The 17451-nt window shown below is 33.7% G+C and overlaps 1 protein-coding gene across 1 annotated transcript; it reads right to left on the reverse strand.

The window, feature by feature from the left end:
* Positions 1-765: 765 nt before the first annotated feature.
* Positions 766-16164, reverse strand: LOC128997936 (lysosomal aspartic protease-like). The gene is made up of 9 exons (XM_054423821.1): positions 15936-16164; positions 13006-13186; positions 11631-11754; positions 7583-7692; positions 6525-6715; positions 4470-4592; positions 3401-3566; positions 2489-2581; positions 766-2026 (listed from the first exon to the last, which is right to left on the reverse strand). Exons 1-9 carry the CDS (start codon positions 16004-16006, stop codon positions 1868-1870), a joined length of 1218 nt encoding a protein of 405 aa, XP_054279796.1. The 5' UTR covers positions 16007-16164; the 3' UTR covers positions 766-1867.
* Between the last annotated feature and the right edge of the window lie 1287 nt (positions 16165-17451).

Consider the following 17451-nt stretch of genomic DNA (forward strand, 5'->3'; position numbering starts at 1 on the left):
ATCCATTATTTCAAACTGCCCTTTAAGGTCACAATTCCTTTCTAAAGGGAACTTTCCATTATACCTAATGTTAAAAATACCCCAGCTATACTGTGTACTTATATGATTTATAAACACCGTCGTGATGCAGTACACAGAGTTCTATTCAAATGTTATTTTACATCTAGAAACATTTTAATTTAACTCTGAAACACTACAGTAAATTGTTGTCAACATTTTCTTGATTTATCAAATAAAATATTTAGAATAATTCTTTGACTAGTTTACTCCTTTACCAAATTATTCTTTAAGGTTCCGGTAGATTTAACTATGGTACTTATAACAAAACCTAGGTACATTCCTTTTGATGACGCTATTGTAACAAATTCACACACACACAACAATCTGATCTAAGGGAACACAAACACGGTCATCTAATCTAAGGGAACCATAGTTGACAAATAGTAACTCAGAACATCATAGAGCTAAATCAAGTAACAATGCTGGACAAAGATCTAAACTTGTAGCCTTCCTTGATTGTTGTTTAGCTTTGGGCTTCATCCTTCAATGCATTGAGAGTAGTCTATTTACATTTCATCAGTGTTTAGCAAAGGCTTGATTGACTACTTTGTTCTGAAAACACTGTAATTGGATGTGGTAAAATTAATAGTCTCAACAAATACTTTTGGAATGATTTGTATAATAAAATAATACGTTAACAAATTGTGAATAAGTTTTTTAGAATTTAACTATTTATAGGGTTTATCACTGAAATCAAATACAACATTTTACAAAACATGATTTTTATTAAGTATAAAAATTATTACAATTAATTATTGCTTACCATGTGACTAGTTATTTGAACTACCCAAATTTAATTGTAATACAATAATTTGAGTAAGTAGAAACTTAACCTAAACACTGATATTAAAATATTTTTTTCGTCACACTGTAGCAAAAACAAGTTTTTTATAAGCCTCCATGTGTAGCAATTAAATTTAATCAATCAATTATTTAAGATTGTGATGGGACGCCACTATATGCATATTTGAACCCAAATATGAGTGTAGGGTGAGTGGCACGATCTTGTTGTCTTGTTAGTGACTAAGGCGACATGTTCCTTAGACACAACTGTTAATAATAGCCCATACAGCCAATAGCAACTAAGGGACCAACAGATAAGTGGAATCCAAACCACGGTTTTCCTTGTAATTAATGAATTGGTCTAATTATCATTGCAGATCTAAGGCAGATCATTTAGTCCCTAGGGAGTACAAAACATTTTAACCCCATACATCCTAGGGAGTAAAAGTCAAATGTAGTAAACTTAGTTGCAAACTTCAATAATAAGCAATTTTATATATCAAAATTATTTATCGAGTGATTTAATTGGTTGCAGTTTATTTTTGCATTCTTATCAATAGTTAGTAGATAGATAGATTAGTGGATAGATTAATATTATATTGTTAGTATAATCATGGATTGACAGGAGTTGATCTTTTAAAGGAGTGTCTACTCCCTTAATCTATGGTATAATGTAGGCTACACTCACACAATTTATTGTAATAGATACACAATTATTTTAATCAATTACCAAATGCTTAATGTAACAATGTGACAAAAAATATAGTTCATCTCAAGGGCAAAAAGTGTCTTATTAACCCTTGCATGGACCACCTCGGTTGTGAAACTTGAGCTTGGGTTGAAAATAGTCACTTTACGGAGTGATGAAATATACTATACAAGTGACCTGAGTATATAAAACTATGTTATAGGCCTACTTAATATAATGATTGAATAATGTGATAAAAACAAATACAGTAGGTATCAGTCATATAAGTAAAATTGTCATGTGACTCCGCTCAACATGGAAATATAAGATACTCTCTTAAGCTGCCTCGGCAATCATTATCTTCCTCTTTACGATGTCGTATGCCGTGTAGTATTGGTAGAGGAATGCTCCTCCCAAGACCCAGGTGTTGTTGGCAGCGGACGGCTCGGCAGGCTGGAATGCGGACAGACAAAGTGTGATCCCGGAGTAGGAGATCTGTAAAGAAGATGTTCTTCAAGAGTAAAGAAAATAGGTGTTTTGACGATTTTATTGCTATGAAATTAATTCATATGTTTTATAAATATTAAAGATAAGAATGGTAGGCTACTGTATGTTACAATTAACGATACAGCTCACATCGAATCCAGGTATTTATAACTTGGTAGATGTTTATTTATATTAAATCGAGGTCTAAGATTGATACTATATTTAACTATTGAAACATAAAAAAATATATAGTTGATTAAAATAAAATCAGTACCATTGGTTACTCTAAATGCATTAGCAACCCTAAATGCATTAAAATAATAAAAAATTACATAACTTGGAGGTAGTTGAAAGATTAGCATCACAATAAAAACCAAAGTATTTCCTTGGTGTTTAGTGAATGACTTAAAGTTTACTGGGGCTGATTACACAATAAGCTAAATGCACTTAACAAAATACATGAAACAGTACCTTCTGGATGTAATCTCTAGCAAGGATCTGGAACTCCTGGTTAGCAATAGTAAACTTGACCTTTGGACCCTTAAACTCATTGATGCATGGTATCTAGAAATTATATTCAGATGTTAAATAGAGAAATGATTATTGCATAATATTGTGTTACTGTAGAATAAAGTAGGGTAGGCCTACACAATAAATTATGAGTTACGGAAATGTGAAATCTTTGACATAGTAAAGTAATTATTCTACTCCTGTTGGTTATGATTGGTTTTACAATGTAAAAAATATATATTTGTTCAACCAGTTTAACATGGTTAATCACTTAACATTGTATTCTGTTAATATAAGACATGTTTTACATTCATTTCCCAGGGTTGGAGGGGTTCATCCCCCTGAAATTAAATCATGAGGCTGCCACTGTATACTCTTAAAGTATAGAAACGTATGAATCATTGCAACTGATTGTTATAAAACAGTATAATCTGTTAATATCGTAATTAAAGTTCTTAATTAATTACTAGGTGATTTAATACTCTTCATAGTTTCATAATTAATTAAGTACTTTAAAGATATAGCAAAGATAAAACATACTCCATGGTTTTAGTTATTTTAATATAGGGAGTAGTCATTAGTTGTAGACCACATGAAAATGGACCTCCTTCATAAACTGAAGAATATTAAAATATTGTTGTAATTCAATTGCTGTTATAAACAGTAGTTGTTCTCAATCTCAATCTGGCCAATTCCTTGCAGTTTATTAAAGTTTTTCTTAAAAACCTCTGTCATATTTTGTAAATCCATATGAACATATCTTTAAGGACTGTATGTATATTACAATTTTTAATGTAGAGGCAAACCCATCAAAATATCAAAAATTATTTGTAGACCCAATATGACTTACAATAAATTAAATTTTAACCATACCATGAATCGATTTGAAAAAAAGATCTCGGTGGCTCCGATGAGTCGGTTGATGTCATTTACCTCGGCTGGGGGACCTACGATTGTGTTGGCGCTGGTGTCAGCAAGAGCATAACATCCACCCTTACAGTACTCTTGCTGGCTCTTCTTGCTCATCACTAGAGTGACTCTGCAGAAACATCAGCAATATTACAGTCAAATTTCCTATGCTGATGTCCAGGGTAAGTTTGTTATCACATCTTACTATCTTAGTTACATTGGTTCAGTAAATTATAGTCTATACTTACAGTCATGTTATTATCAAATAAACAAATTTAGAAAAACAGTAAATGATGTATAAACATTTTATGTTTAGGTTTTTATTGGTCTCCATACAGAAAAATTTTCCAAAGAAAGTTAAATTTGCTTGAATGTAACAAAAAAGTTTAACCATTAAGGGGCATTAACCTAAATTCGTTGGTTGCATAGTAAGACTTAACCAATTCATAGCAAGCTTGTAAAGGGCAACTACATTTTATACACTCAGAGGGATTGCGATTGAGAATGCCTGAATGGAACGGGTGACTCGTCCTAGAGGAACAATCTCAGACACTACTGAGACTTTAAACACATGAAAACTGTGTCAGGCGAAATTGATAAGTCCTACAATGTTAGCGTAACCCAGGGATACAGCGATTGTTTAAAATCGTCCGATGCTATTTTGGCACAGACAGAAATTGTACTAACCCAATAAAAGCAGGACCTCATAACATCTCATCTACTTGTGTTTACCTCCAACTCACGTCCAGGAACAACTCTATTAGGCTATACCACAATCCCTGGTAGAGACCAGGGACAATAAGAGAATAAGAGTATTCACAGCTAACCTGCATATCAGAGAGGACATGGGTGCGCTCCTTAGCAAACAAGCCGACAATGTACATCTCCTCGGGTCAAGTAATAACCATTCTAAGTACAATGGATGTGAAATTTGAACCTTGTTCTTTCCATGGTAAGAATTAAGAAAAACGCAACCAGTAGGTTGCATATTGTAAGTTTATCGGTAACAACATGACTAAATTATGATTCTTACTTGTCCATTTTGAACTGCCAATAGTATTTTGAAATGACGTCTACAGTAGTGAACGCTGTTTTATTGTGTTTAAAATCGATTCCTCCAAAGAAGACAGAGCCTCCTCGTTTTGTAGTAGGATCTCTGTAACATAAACTGTCAGTTAACCTAAAGAGTCTCTGTAAAAATGGGTTTCCAGTAATTTATTTGAGAACATTTTGTTCAAAACATACTGTCTTATTAGTCAGCACTACTGTAATTACTGTACAAGTCATCTCACTCCACTAACTTTCACTCATATCCAGGTTTTTAATATACATCTACTATGTATGGTCGCCATTTCATCAAACAGTATTAACAGTTGCATCTTTGCATCTCTGTCTCAGGACTAACAGCAGGTGTGAACAGCAATTTGTACAGGGTGTTCAAAAAAAGGTGGGGACATAATTTACGTAGTAATTCCTTGGGTCAAAATTAAGAGAAAATCTAGAATATAACATTTTTTCCAAAATGGCTTCGTCAACCAGATATTTGCCATTTTGTATTTTTATATAAACATTTTTATCTTCAAATTTTTAAAACCGATCTTTATGAAACTTGGTATTTATGTTAAGGTAGAAGAGAACCATGCTAGATAAAACAATTGTTTTGATTCAACTTAAAATTTCAAAATGGCAGACATTTTATTTTCTTACTAAATTTTGCTTTTTTAATGAAGAAATGTCAAGAAGACTTTTACTTAGAATTTTTAACATCAAACAATACCAAGTTCAAAAAGATCAATACAAAAACTGAAATATCATAATTTTTAGTTGTAAAATAAGGCAAACCTGACTCTCTTAGCCTTATACTACCCCATTTTACATCTGAAAATCGTGATATTTCAGCAATTTTTTTATTTGATCTTTTTGAATTTGGTATTTTTTTATAGGAAATTAAATTGCTGAATAAAAGTGTTGTTGACATTTTTTCATAAAATCAGCCATATTTCAGAAATTTCGGTTAAAAAAATTATAATGGCCGCCATTTTGAAATTTTTAGTTGAATCAAGATAATCTTTCATTCTGACATGGTTCTCTCTCTACCTTTAACATACAAACCAAGTTTCATAAAGATCAGTTAAAAAAAGTCAAAGATAAAATGTTTATGTAAAAAAATACAAAATGGTGGAAATCTGGTAACAAAGTTAATGTTATTTTAGACTTTCTCTTTATTTTGACCCAAGGAACCACTACGTAAATTACGTCCCCACCTTTTTTGAACACTTTGTATATAGTTATATAGGCTAAAGAAAAGTAAATGAACTGAAAACCAACCTGTGTGGCAAAGCTGATGCCACATGAACAGGTATTCTAAGAAATAACAGGATCTTAGAAAGTGCATGGGTGTTTTTTAGAGATGAGACTATGAGACCTGCTCTACACCATATTCAGTTATTTTTCATGGTGACAAATAAAATCCTTGGTAATATCGCAGATGAATGGTAAGTAAGTACATTGAGCTTAGGCAGAGGGAGGCCAGCATTTATGAAAAAAATCCAAAATCCAAGCCCGTTCAGATGGGGGAGCAGGAGCCCAAGGCCTTGGTTTTAGAAATTGGAGTTTAGAATCTTTTTCCAAATTGGAGTTTCTGTTTCAAATTGAATTATTTACACAGTTCTAGGTTCTAGTCTACTCTACCTTTTTGTTTCTTTTTCATCTTTTTGGTTTTGTAGGCTAATATTAATATAGGGTTTTGTAAGCGAGTGTTGTATTTTTTTCCTGAGCTACGTCACCTAAAGTAGCCTGAGGTTACATACAATACAACTGGGTCTGGTCGAAGGGTAAAATTCAACCTTCCTGGAAAATACCAGTCTCCTAATGGGGCTGGTGTGGTGTCAACTTCGCCACAGCAGTATATTTTTTAAAATTTTATTTCAATATTTATTTTGCACATCTTGTTTATTGTTAAAATGTTATGTTTGGTTTTTGTTATGATATACCTAAAATTCATTATTCTTTTGTTAATTTAATGTTCACATCATAATTTTTGATAATGTAGTGGTATTATTTAATGTAGATATAACATCACAATTACCTGTTTACATAGAAAGAAAATATTGGAGCAAGATTATTCTGGGTGTAGAAGTTGTAGAACAAAGGAGTGACATTGGGAGACAGTTTATCAAATCCTAGTCCAAGAGTTCCATCTGCTTCATACAGAGCGTATATCCATGGTATGTGGTTGAGTTCTGCAAACTTCTGACCTGTGACATTCATCTGGCCTACCTGGAGAAGTGGAGAGCAATGAATGTTTTGTTAAAAAAAATACAGAAATAAGGAACACAGTAATGGGAGAAATTTTAAAACTACTTACCAGTAAGGACTCTAAAGATTTTATTTTATTACAATTTTTTTAATAATTTTTGCATCAATGTACACTAGAGGTGTGGGTTTTGGGTTATGTATATTTTGACATTTCAGTTATCATTATTTCCAGCTTATCTCTTATCAATAGCAATGCATTTACCTTGTAGTTGGTTACAACCTTCTGTACCTTCTGTAGGTTACAAATTCAGTAAATTTGGTAAAAGTAGTGTTTATATAAATACTTATAAGAAACAACCAACTTTAATCATATTTAATTTATTTGTTTTTGTTTACGTATTGTAAATATTATGACTAATATTTTCTGTTTAATACCATTATCATTGGTTTGGTGTTAACATTTACTGTACATTGTATTCATGAAATAGCTCAGGAAAGTAACTTTAATCAAAGTTTTAACTAAAGAAGAAAGAAATATCTGAAATGGTCCCAACAAAACTAAATTTTAACACAACAAAATTAGACATTTAAATAAACTATTTACTACCTTACAGAAAACTTTGTTTGGTTTTAGTTTTCAGAAAGAAAATTTGTTGTATCAAAGCAAAAGTTTGAAAGCACAGGACTAAAAAGGGTAAAAAAACCTATGAAATTAGAGAGCTTTCCGTATGATATCAAATACATTTTAACTCATTAGTGGTTTAAATATCCAATATTTGATTTATGCATCATTTTAAGCTACAGATTTATTTAAAATACCGGTATTTCATTTGATTTAATACCATTGAATAGTTATTATCTTGATTATTAATAATGAAACCTGCTTACCAAGAATAGATCATTGGATAGGTAACCTATGTATTTGTTTGATATGTTAAATGGTGTTCCATCTTCTTTGTAAGTAGAAGATCCCTTATGATCGTATCTTTCATGTCGAGCTGAAAAATATGGTTTTCCTTAATCAATATACTTGCTATTTTAATAAGTTTATATAACCTATATTGAAATCATTGTCTGGAATAGACATACGGCAATGAATATAAACTGTTCTCCCCTGTCATAGGTTTTGGTAAGAAGCACAACAACATTTTAATTTGTTTAGTAGATTCCGTTAAAAACCACATACTTTGCTATAAAAATGACTACAAAATAATGCCAATCATGTTTTTTTTTCCAAGAAAAGATTTTTTTTTTGCAATAAAGCTCTGTTTCGATAGTTTGATCATGCCATTTTGAATCTTTGTTGTTAACATCATACATCACATATAATTCGCGTACACAATTAATCAGACGCTCGTTATTTTGCCATTTTGCACACAAGTTGCGTGGCATGTGTTGGAAAATCTGTGTCCGTGCTACTAACAGTGACATGCTGGCCCATGCGTGGGCCAGACGTATACATACGTGCGTCACAGCTTACGCAGAGCAGTACAGGAACATGTGGTGGCACAATTTTCTGTAAAGTATTGCTTTGCGCCGCAAGCGTCTCAGCATAGGCCCGGCCTTAAAATGGAGAACCTATATGTCTATGTAATTAATTTGATTGTATATAAGGTTGTCAGGTGTAGCCTGAGTAAATGAAGAATTATTATTAATTTCATTTAATTTTTTCCTTATAAAACAAATATGATGTTCTGTTTTGTATGGTTATTATTTTCTCATGTATAAATGAAACAAGATCTTCTAATGTAGTTAATTCTTTCTTTTAGCTGTGTTGATGTAAAAAAAATACCAACATTTTTAATTTGTATAAAGTAATAAAAATAATAATGTAATTACATAATGATTGTGTTACATTGTATTATCACCAAAATAGTTGTTAACATTGCATGGTGTAAACCTTCGTCTAATTGAGAACTTAAGTTTTACTGTACAAACATATGGTCATGAAAAATACCACAAGGAATACTGGTGAGCATTCTACAGACTGGACCCAGGTGGATACCCAAGTGTAATGGAGAAATTAGATTATACATATATTCAAGCACAATACCTGCACAAGGAATACTGGTAAGAGGGCATTCTACAGACTGGACCCAGGTGGATACCAAAGTGTAATGGAGAAATTAGATTATACATATATTCAAGCACAATACCTGCACAAGGAATACTGGTAAGAGGGCATTCTACAGACTGGACCCAGGTGGATACCCAAGTGTAATGGAGAAATTAGATTATACATATATTCAAGCACAATACCTGCACAAGGAATACTGGTAAGAGGGCATTCTACAGACTGGACCCAGGTGGATACCCAAGTGTAATGGAGAAATTAGATTATACATATATTCAAGCACAATGCCTGCACAAGGAATACTGGTAAGAGGGCATTCTACAGACTGGACCCAGGTGGATACCCAAGTGTAATGGAGAAATTAGATTATACATATATTCAAGCACAATACCTGCACAAGGAATACTGGTAAGAGGGCATTCTACAGACTGGACCCAGGTGGATACCCAAGTGTAATGGAGAAATTAGATTATACATATATTCAAGCACAATACCTGCACAAGGAATACTGGTAAGAGGGCATTCTACAGACTGGACCCAGGTGGATACCCAAGCGTAATGGAGAAATTAGATTATACATATATTCAAGCACAATACCTGCACAAGGAATACTGGTAAGAGGGCATTCTACAGACTGGACCCAGGTGGATACCCAAGTGTAATGGAGAAATTAGATTATACATATATTCAAGCACAATACCAGCACAAGGAATACTGGTAAGAGGGCATTCTACAGACTGGACCCAGGTGGATACCCAAGTGTAATGGAGAAATTAAGTTACATATAATCAAGCACAATACCAGCACAAGGAATACTGGTAAGAGGGCATTCTACAGACTGGACCCAGGTGGATACCCAAGTGTAATGGAGAAATTAGATTATACATATATTCAAGCACAATACCAGCACAAAGAATACTGGTGAGTGGGCATTCTACAGACTGGACCCAGGTGGATACCCAAGTGTAATGGAGAATTTAAGTTACATATAATCAAGCACAATACCAGCACAAGGAATACTGGTAAGAGGGCATTCTACAGACTGGACCCAGGTGGATACCCAAGTGTAATGGAGAAATTAGATTATACATATATTCAAGCACAATGCCAGCTCAAGGAATACTGGTAAGAGGGCATTTTACAGACTGGACCCAGGTGGATACCCAAGTGTAACCCAAGTCAAATCATCATCAACTTATCAACCAATTAAATTTGGGGTGCCACAAGGTTCAATTTTGGGGCCTTTGCTTTTTTTGTGTTACCTTAAGGGCATGGAAGATACTTTAACCTACAAGCAAAATTCTAAATTATGTCTCTACTCTGATGATTCTAATTTGATTATATCATCTAACTCTCCAGAAGGAGCTGAAATTCTTACATATGTAGAATTAGAGAATATTGGAAACTATTTCTACAATCATAACTTATTATTAAGTTCACAAAAAACTAAATTTATAAATTTCAGAACAGCACAGAACAGAATTACAAAAGAGCCAACAATAACTTACAACTCGAATAACATTCAAAAGGAAAATCAAATCAATTTTCTGGGATTAACAATAGATGAAAATTTGAATTGGGATAAACACACACAGAAAGTTTTAACCTAAACTAACTCTGGAATGTTCACATTATCAAAAATGTCCTTTTATAGTAATTTGAAAAGCCTAAAAAATATATATTTTGTACACATTTACTCCAATATTTCATTCGGTTTAGCATTATATGGGTCAACAAAAATATTATATATGGATAGTATTCTGAAGCGACAAAAAGAAGCTATCAGAATTATGCTTAAGCTTAAACAAGATGATTTGGCAAAAGAATATTTTAAGAAATTAAAAATTTTTACAGTTTATGGGCAATACATTTATGAAACAATTCTTATCGCAAAAAAAAAATGAATCTGAGCAAGTAATAAATTCAGTGCATTCTTATAATTTTAGGAGGAGAAGAGAGTTTGTCCAGCCTCACAAATTAAAATTAAAAAAACCTCATATGCTGGTAATGATTTTCTAAAATTTGCCCCTGAATTCATAAAAAAAAAAACAAACCTATCTAAATTCAAGAAAATTCTAAAGGAGCATTTAAAATCTAACATTATATTCTTTTGATGGATTTTCCACCTCCCATAAATAGAAATAGTATTTTTATTTTAAGTATTCTGACACTATTCACTTTACCACCAATGTACATGATTTAAGAATAAAGATTAAAAAAATGGAGAACTTAAGTTAGGTACATATAATCAAGCACAAGGAAAACTGGTAAGAGGGCATTCTACAGACTGGACCCAGGTGGATACCCAAGTGTAATGGAGAACTTAAGCTATACATATATCCAAGGACAATACCAGCACAAGGAATACTGGTAAGAGGGCATTCTACAGACTGGACCCAGGTGGATACCCAAGTGTAATGGAGAAATTAGAATATACATATATTCAAGCACAATACCAGCACAAGGAATACTGGTAAGAGGGCATTCTACAGACTGGACCCAGGTGGATACCCAAGTGTAATGGAGAAATTAGATTATACATATATTCAAGCACAATAGCAGCACAAGGAATACTGGTAAGAGGGCATTCTACAGACTGGACCCAGGTGGATACCCAAGTGTAATGGAGAACTTAAGTTATACATATATTCAAGCACAATACCACAAGCTATACTGGTGAGTGGGCATTCTACAGACTGGACCCAGGTGGATACCCAAGTGTAATGGAGAACTTAAGTTATACATATATTCAAGCACAATACCACAAGCTATACTGGTGAGTGGGCATTCTACAGAGGGGCCCCAGGTGGATACCCAAGTGTAATGGAGAACTTAAGTTATACATATATTCAAGCACAATACCACAAGCTATACTGGTGAGTGGGCATTCTACAGAGGGGACCCAGGTGAATGCCCAAGCCGTGTCCATCACCATCTTGAATGTCTTTCCTGGCTTGCCAATGTTGATTAGACCGTAATATTGAGTCTGAAAATTGAAAGTCACATTAATAATAAAGCAAGGTTAAGTACTTGATGCTATCTATACTAGTGATGATTTAAATTACTTAAACTTATAATACCAATTTGAGCACTTAAATTTCAGAAGTTGTTTTACTGATAACAGCCATTGGTGTAGTGTGGCGGGAATGGATGTGATTTCCAAAATATGGCTCAAAAGATTTTGATTAAAAATACTGGGAGTACTTCTGCCTTTAAACAATATGGTTGACATAACATCCATTGATGTAAAAATTACAGTTTAAACGCTTTAGCAACATTTGTGATTTTCCCCCAAAAATATGCTACAGTACAGTTGTTACTCCCACCTCTTCCATTAAATGGTTGTTGATAAACTAATGTGGTAGGAGAAAATATGTGTCGGATTGCTGACAGTTTATTTCCTAACTGATGATGAGAATTACCGTACTGGTCAATTTACGACTACATCCACCTTTAACACCAGGCCGTGGCCTGGTAGAATTGGCAACGTCGCAAGTAGGGTTGTTTAGTGTCAGACGTCCCATAAGATAACATGGCAGACAGGTGACATCAGCCCATTAATTCACACTTTATTGATTTAAATTTAAATTTATGAACATAAATTTATTTAAATTTTGAAAATAAAACATACAGAATTGAAAACCAGAACAATCTGAATTGAAAATCTACATCTGTACATTTAAAGCAGAGTCAATTTTTTCATAGTCCAGTAACCAAGCTTTTGTAAATAAGTTACACAAATACCATTAGCTGGTTCCAAACAAAACAGCTGTTACAACCCAACCCTACTTGCAACGTTGCCACTTCGAAGGCCGTGGCCTGGAGTTAAAGTTGGTCGTGCTACATCACTGATCAAAACCAGCTGATTTAGCCAACGTAAGCATTAAGTTATACATACAAGCATTAAAATATACCTTATCTTCTTCAAGTTTTGATTCTTTAAAGCAAGCCCGCTTTTATAAACGAACAGAATGGGCATATGTCCAGGGACGCCGGTGGTTGAGGGGCGCCTGGCATGCGCCGTACAACTACTGCCCACCCGCGCTGGGAAAAAAGGGGGCCCTGCTTTTGAGTTTGCCCAGGGCTCCACCGACCCTTAACGCAGCCCTGCTTTAAAGTGATTAAACCTTTCTCAGAATCAAACTGGCAACTTTGGGACTGCATTGAAAATCCTCTTATCTGCAATTGACAAGCAAGCCAATGTGATATAATTAAATTAAAAGAAAAAAAGACTTACATCAAAGTATTTGAAGAGTGGCAGAGTGTCGTTGGTTGGTATAGGTTTGCCGTTTTGCATCACCAGTCGGCTTGGCTTGGCTGCTCTGCGTTGCATGTCATAAATACCTTCGATCAACTTTAAGTCAGCTCCGCGTCTCAGTAACTTCTCCAAACCTGTTTCCATTCTTTCCATAGGAATTCTGGAAATTTAATAAAACCAAATACATATTTAAATCCCAAAGTACCCATGAACTTTTTAGAAAACTAAAAGTCACACCACTATAAACAATACTTAAAATGTTCTTCATGCAAGAAACCTTGTGCAAAACTATCCATTATTTCATAAATTGCCCTTTAAGGTCGTAATTCCCTTCTAAAGGGAACTTTCCATATATAATTACCCAATACCAAGCCATATATAATCACTAAGTTATTAAAAGTGAAGGAATTGAGCAACATGTACACTAGTAGTTTTATTAATACGTTAATACTTGTTAATACTTATGAAGTCAAATGGGCTGATACCTAATGTTAAACCTCAGATGTACATTTGTTGGTTTTATTCATTAAATTCATTGCCTTATTAAAATCAGGTGTTAATATTTGTTTGTATTACCAGTAATTACTGTATTCCGTTTTGTTTATTTCAGTTTATCAATCTATTACTTATTTAATACGCAAGCAGGTTTTTTGTGACAATTACTCCTCCGAAACTACTGAACCGATTGACATGTTTTTGTGTCATTGGAAAGAGCTTAACGTGAAGTTGTGCAGGAAACTTTCATTTTAGGGAAATAATTAGAGAGTGAGACCCCGGGGCCCTTTTAAGTTTGATATTTCTCCATAAGATTAACATGGGAAACAAACATTGATATGAAACTCCAGCTGTTGTCAGAAATTAAAAGTGAGAAGAAGAACATTGTGTTAATTGTATAATTGTGACAGAGAGGTTATGCAGAAAACCAGGTTGATAATGATTATTGGATTGGGTGCTATTAAAATAAAAACTGAAATTTTTTAACGTACTAGCGACAATGGGTGATACCATGCAGACTACATTTTCATTGACAAAGACAAAGATGGACAACCTATTGCGGCTATAAGTGGGAAACATTTCTACAATACAAAAGCCAGATCAGCTTTTGAAAAATTCATTAGTTACCGGTACGTAATCTTTGAGTATGCATGACTTATATTTGTTTTTAAATAAGTTATTTGTTTTTATATAACTCCTTTACCGTACTTCTTTGCGATTGCTTGATTTCGAGCAACATGTACACTATAGTAGTTTTATTAATACGTTACCTACTTGTTAATACTTATGAAGTCAAATGGGGTGAAGACCCTGAGTAACAGCTAGTATACAGGGTTAATAAAAAGTCCGGAGACCCCCTGTCAATTTTTTAATGGCCCATACTAGAAAAACTATACTCCTTCACACCTTTATGGCATGTTATGAAGTACTTCTTGGGCATAACCGCCATTCGTGTTTATCCCCAAAATGGGGTATTTCAGGGGAAACTAAAAAATGTTAAATGGTAGGACCCATTGAGTAAACTTACCTCTAATTTTGAAGGTCGTTATAAAATATGGCAGTCAATTGAAATCTTTAGAAATCAGAATTAACTTATAATTTTCCTTTTAACATTTTAATTGACTGCCATCATATTTTGTGTTCAGATAGACACCTATAGTTTGTGTTGTTAGTTTTCTTTTATCACCTTCAAAATGAGGGATCACTCAACGGGGCTTAACATTAGACATTTTTTAGTTTCACCAAAAATCCCCCATTTTGGGTTTGCAAACCAAGTAGCAATGAGGCTCAAAAAGTACTTCACAACATGCCATGAAGGGGTGTAGAGTTTAGTTTTTCTCGCGTGAGCCGTTACAAAATTTACAGGGGGTCTCCAGACTTGGAAAGCTGTATGTTAAATTTCACTTCTGAGAATTTCAATTATGACTTCCTTTTTTAATTGGTTGAGATCCCCTAGTTTACGTTGTTGGTTTTCTTTTATCAGGACCTTCAAAATTAGGGTTACTTGATGCTGGGTCTTACTATTTGAAATTTTTTAGTTTCTCCCAAAATCCCCCATTTTAGGCATGTACACGAAGTGGCGGTTATGTTAAAAAAATACTTCATAACATGCCATAAAGGTGTGCACAGTTTAGTTTTTCTAGTATGGGCCGTTAACAAATTCACAGGGGGTCTCCAGACTTTTTATTAACCCTGTATATAAAATTCAATAAATTAATAAGTCAAACAGTTGCTCGAATTGAAGTACGGTAAGTTAAAACAATTAAAAATGAAACTAGGGTACATGACATTTAAATCAGAAATTTGAAAGCCTTTAGGGCAAAGCCTAGCCTGAGAGGATGGTTTTTGTCTTTTAAACACCTTAAAACGGTTTATCTTAAGAGTAAAAGCTTTATGAGAGAAACTTCATCATTGGGTGCAAAGTGTTCACATTTAGAAATAAAAACAGCTTTAAAATTAAGAAAGAATGAATACTTTAGCTGGAATTAGTTCAGGCTGCTTTACCAGAGGATACATATGCTTGACTTTCTGATTCTATATTGAATTTGAGAAGCCAGTTGGCCTGTTAACCATCCAAAATATATTCCAGATTCCACTAGGCTATAGCAAAAATATGGCTGTATCCGCTTATCACAGTACAAAACACTTATTCCTGCCTCTTTATCATATGGAGAGGAAGCATAAGTAATAAGTTGAAAGTTCAATGTTATATTATATCAGAGTACGTATATAAGATTAAGGTATGTTTTAGTTAGGTACCGTACTAAATTTTAAATCGAAATACAGTTTAAAGCCAAGTACTCATCTCCATTCATACTTGGCTTGAAATAACTACATTCGTATGGTCGCAATTTCAAAGTAAAGTATTAAAAGGGATTAAAGTAGTAGGCCTACAGTAGAATAGAAAAACATACCTGATGAGTTGGGTTTCCTCTGCAACATTCAAGCCTACACAAAACAAAATGTAAACCAATAAAATCTTCATAGTGGTAATTGTTTTCTCTAAGAACTCTAAACCTTAACTGCGATGACAACTAAAACAAGAAAACATCTGCAGTAAAGACGAAATAACCCCCAAAAGGCGACACTAAAGACTAGACCAACGTCTAGACTGGTAAAATACAGACGAGACAATGATACAATATTGACAATGCCGGTGCCGACGGCGCGATAGTGGACGATGACCTTGGGCCGGACCCAGACTGTAAAGTACGGATCAACAGCTGTTAGCTAGCAGCTGGTCCCGGTCACAAACAAAAACAACCGAACCGATGGTGGTTCTGTTGTTCTGTTCTGTGTGGTAGTGGTCAGTGGTAAGTGTCAACGGTGCAGCTTCACACTACATTAATTGTAATCCCTCCACACAATATTCCTTCAGGTTAGGCCTATTCTATGTTTTATCACAGAACTATTTAAAAAAAGAAAAAGGTATTTTATTTGAAACAAAATTAACAAACCGGTAACGAAAAGGCTACAATGAAAGGACTAACAACGGAATGTAGGCTTACAATAAAGTGGAAGACTAATTTGAAATTTATGCCTATTAGGTTCAAATTTGCAATAGTCTAAATAAATGGGCTCTATCTCAGCGTAGGGTGTCGCGCTGGCTTGAATGCAAAGATTGGATGAATTAAATAATGTCCAAATAATTAAATTGTTTAACTTACAACATTCCAACAATGAAAATCAAATTTTGCTGTTGTCCAACCGGTAAGTCCAAATGTGCACAGAATTTACTAAGTTAATAAGTGAGTAAAAAAAAAAATGCACTTATTTTAGAAAATAACGTTGAAATTGAGTCCTCTTGAGGTTAACTTTAATAAATTAACCTTAATAAAATTATCGATTGGATTTTCTTGACGAGATTAAGTTAATTTAAATTGGATGAAATCTGTGCTTCTTTACAATTTTAATTACAGTATGGCTTCCTTCTCTCTTCAGACTCACTATCTGAATGTTCACATGAGTCTATTGTTAAAGAGACTGACTTGTTGAAAACATGGTCTGATCTGTGCTCACTGAATTTTGATTCCTTAAGTACTCATTTTGAATTAGAAGAGACGGGACTGGTTGTCACAATTTTTAAATTTTAATTTTTAATTTTTTTCTACTTAAGTAAATGAGTTGAACTTTATCCCATTTACATTTTTTTCCTTTTTGTGTACATTTGCTTCAATTTTCAAAACGTTATTGTGATTTAAAGTATATTTAAACAATATTTTTAATATTTTTGCAAGTGTGACAAAAAGCCCCTGGGTCGGGGTTGGTTGTCTCACAACTTGGGGTTGTTTCTCACATACATTTTATATGAGAAAATTGTGTCAAAGTCAAAATAACAAAATATTTTTTGCTATGATATTTGTTAAGTACAAGGCCTACTTTTTATGAACACTGTAAGTAGCTAGAAGTATTCATAGAAGAATTATTCAA

The sequence above is a fragment of the Macrosteles quadrilineatus genome, unplaced genomic scaffold, assembly GCF_028750875.1.
Source record: "Macrosteles quadrilineatus isolate MER2022 unplaced genomic scaffold, UCM_ALF_1.0 Scaffold_1__1_contigs__length_201487025, whole genome shotgun sequence".
NCBI classification, from domain to species: Eukaryota; Metazoa; Arthropoda; class Insecta; order Hemiptera; family Cicadellidae; genus Macrosteles; species Macrosteles quadrilineatus.

Excerpts from the sequence above, each read along its gene's own strand:
- LOC128997936 (XM_054423821.1), bottom strand. The coding sequence starts at position 16,006 with ATGAAGATTTTATTGGTTTACATTTTGTTTTGTGTAGGCTTGAATGTT. Across the intron at positions 13,187-15,935 it reads GAGGAAACCCAACTCATCAG|AATTCCTATGGAAAGAATGG; the intron begins GTATGTTTTTCT and ends TTAAATTTCCAG. Across the intron at positions 6,716-7,582 it reads TATCCAATGATCTATTCTTG|GTAGGCCAGATGAATGTCAC; the intron begins GTAAGCAGGTTT and ends CCACTTCTCCAG.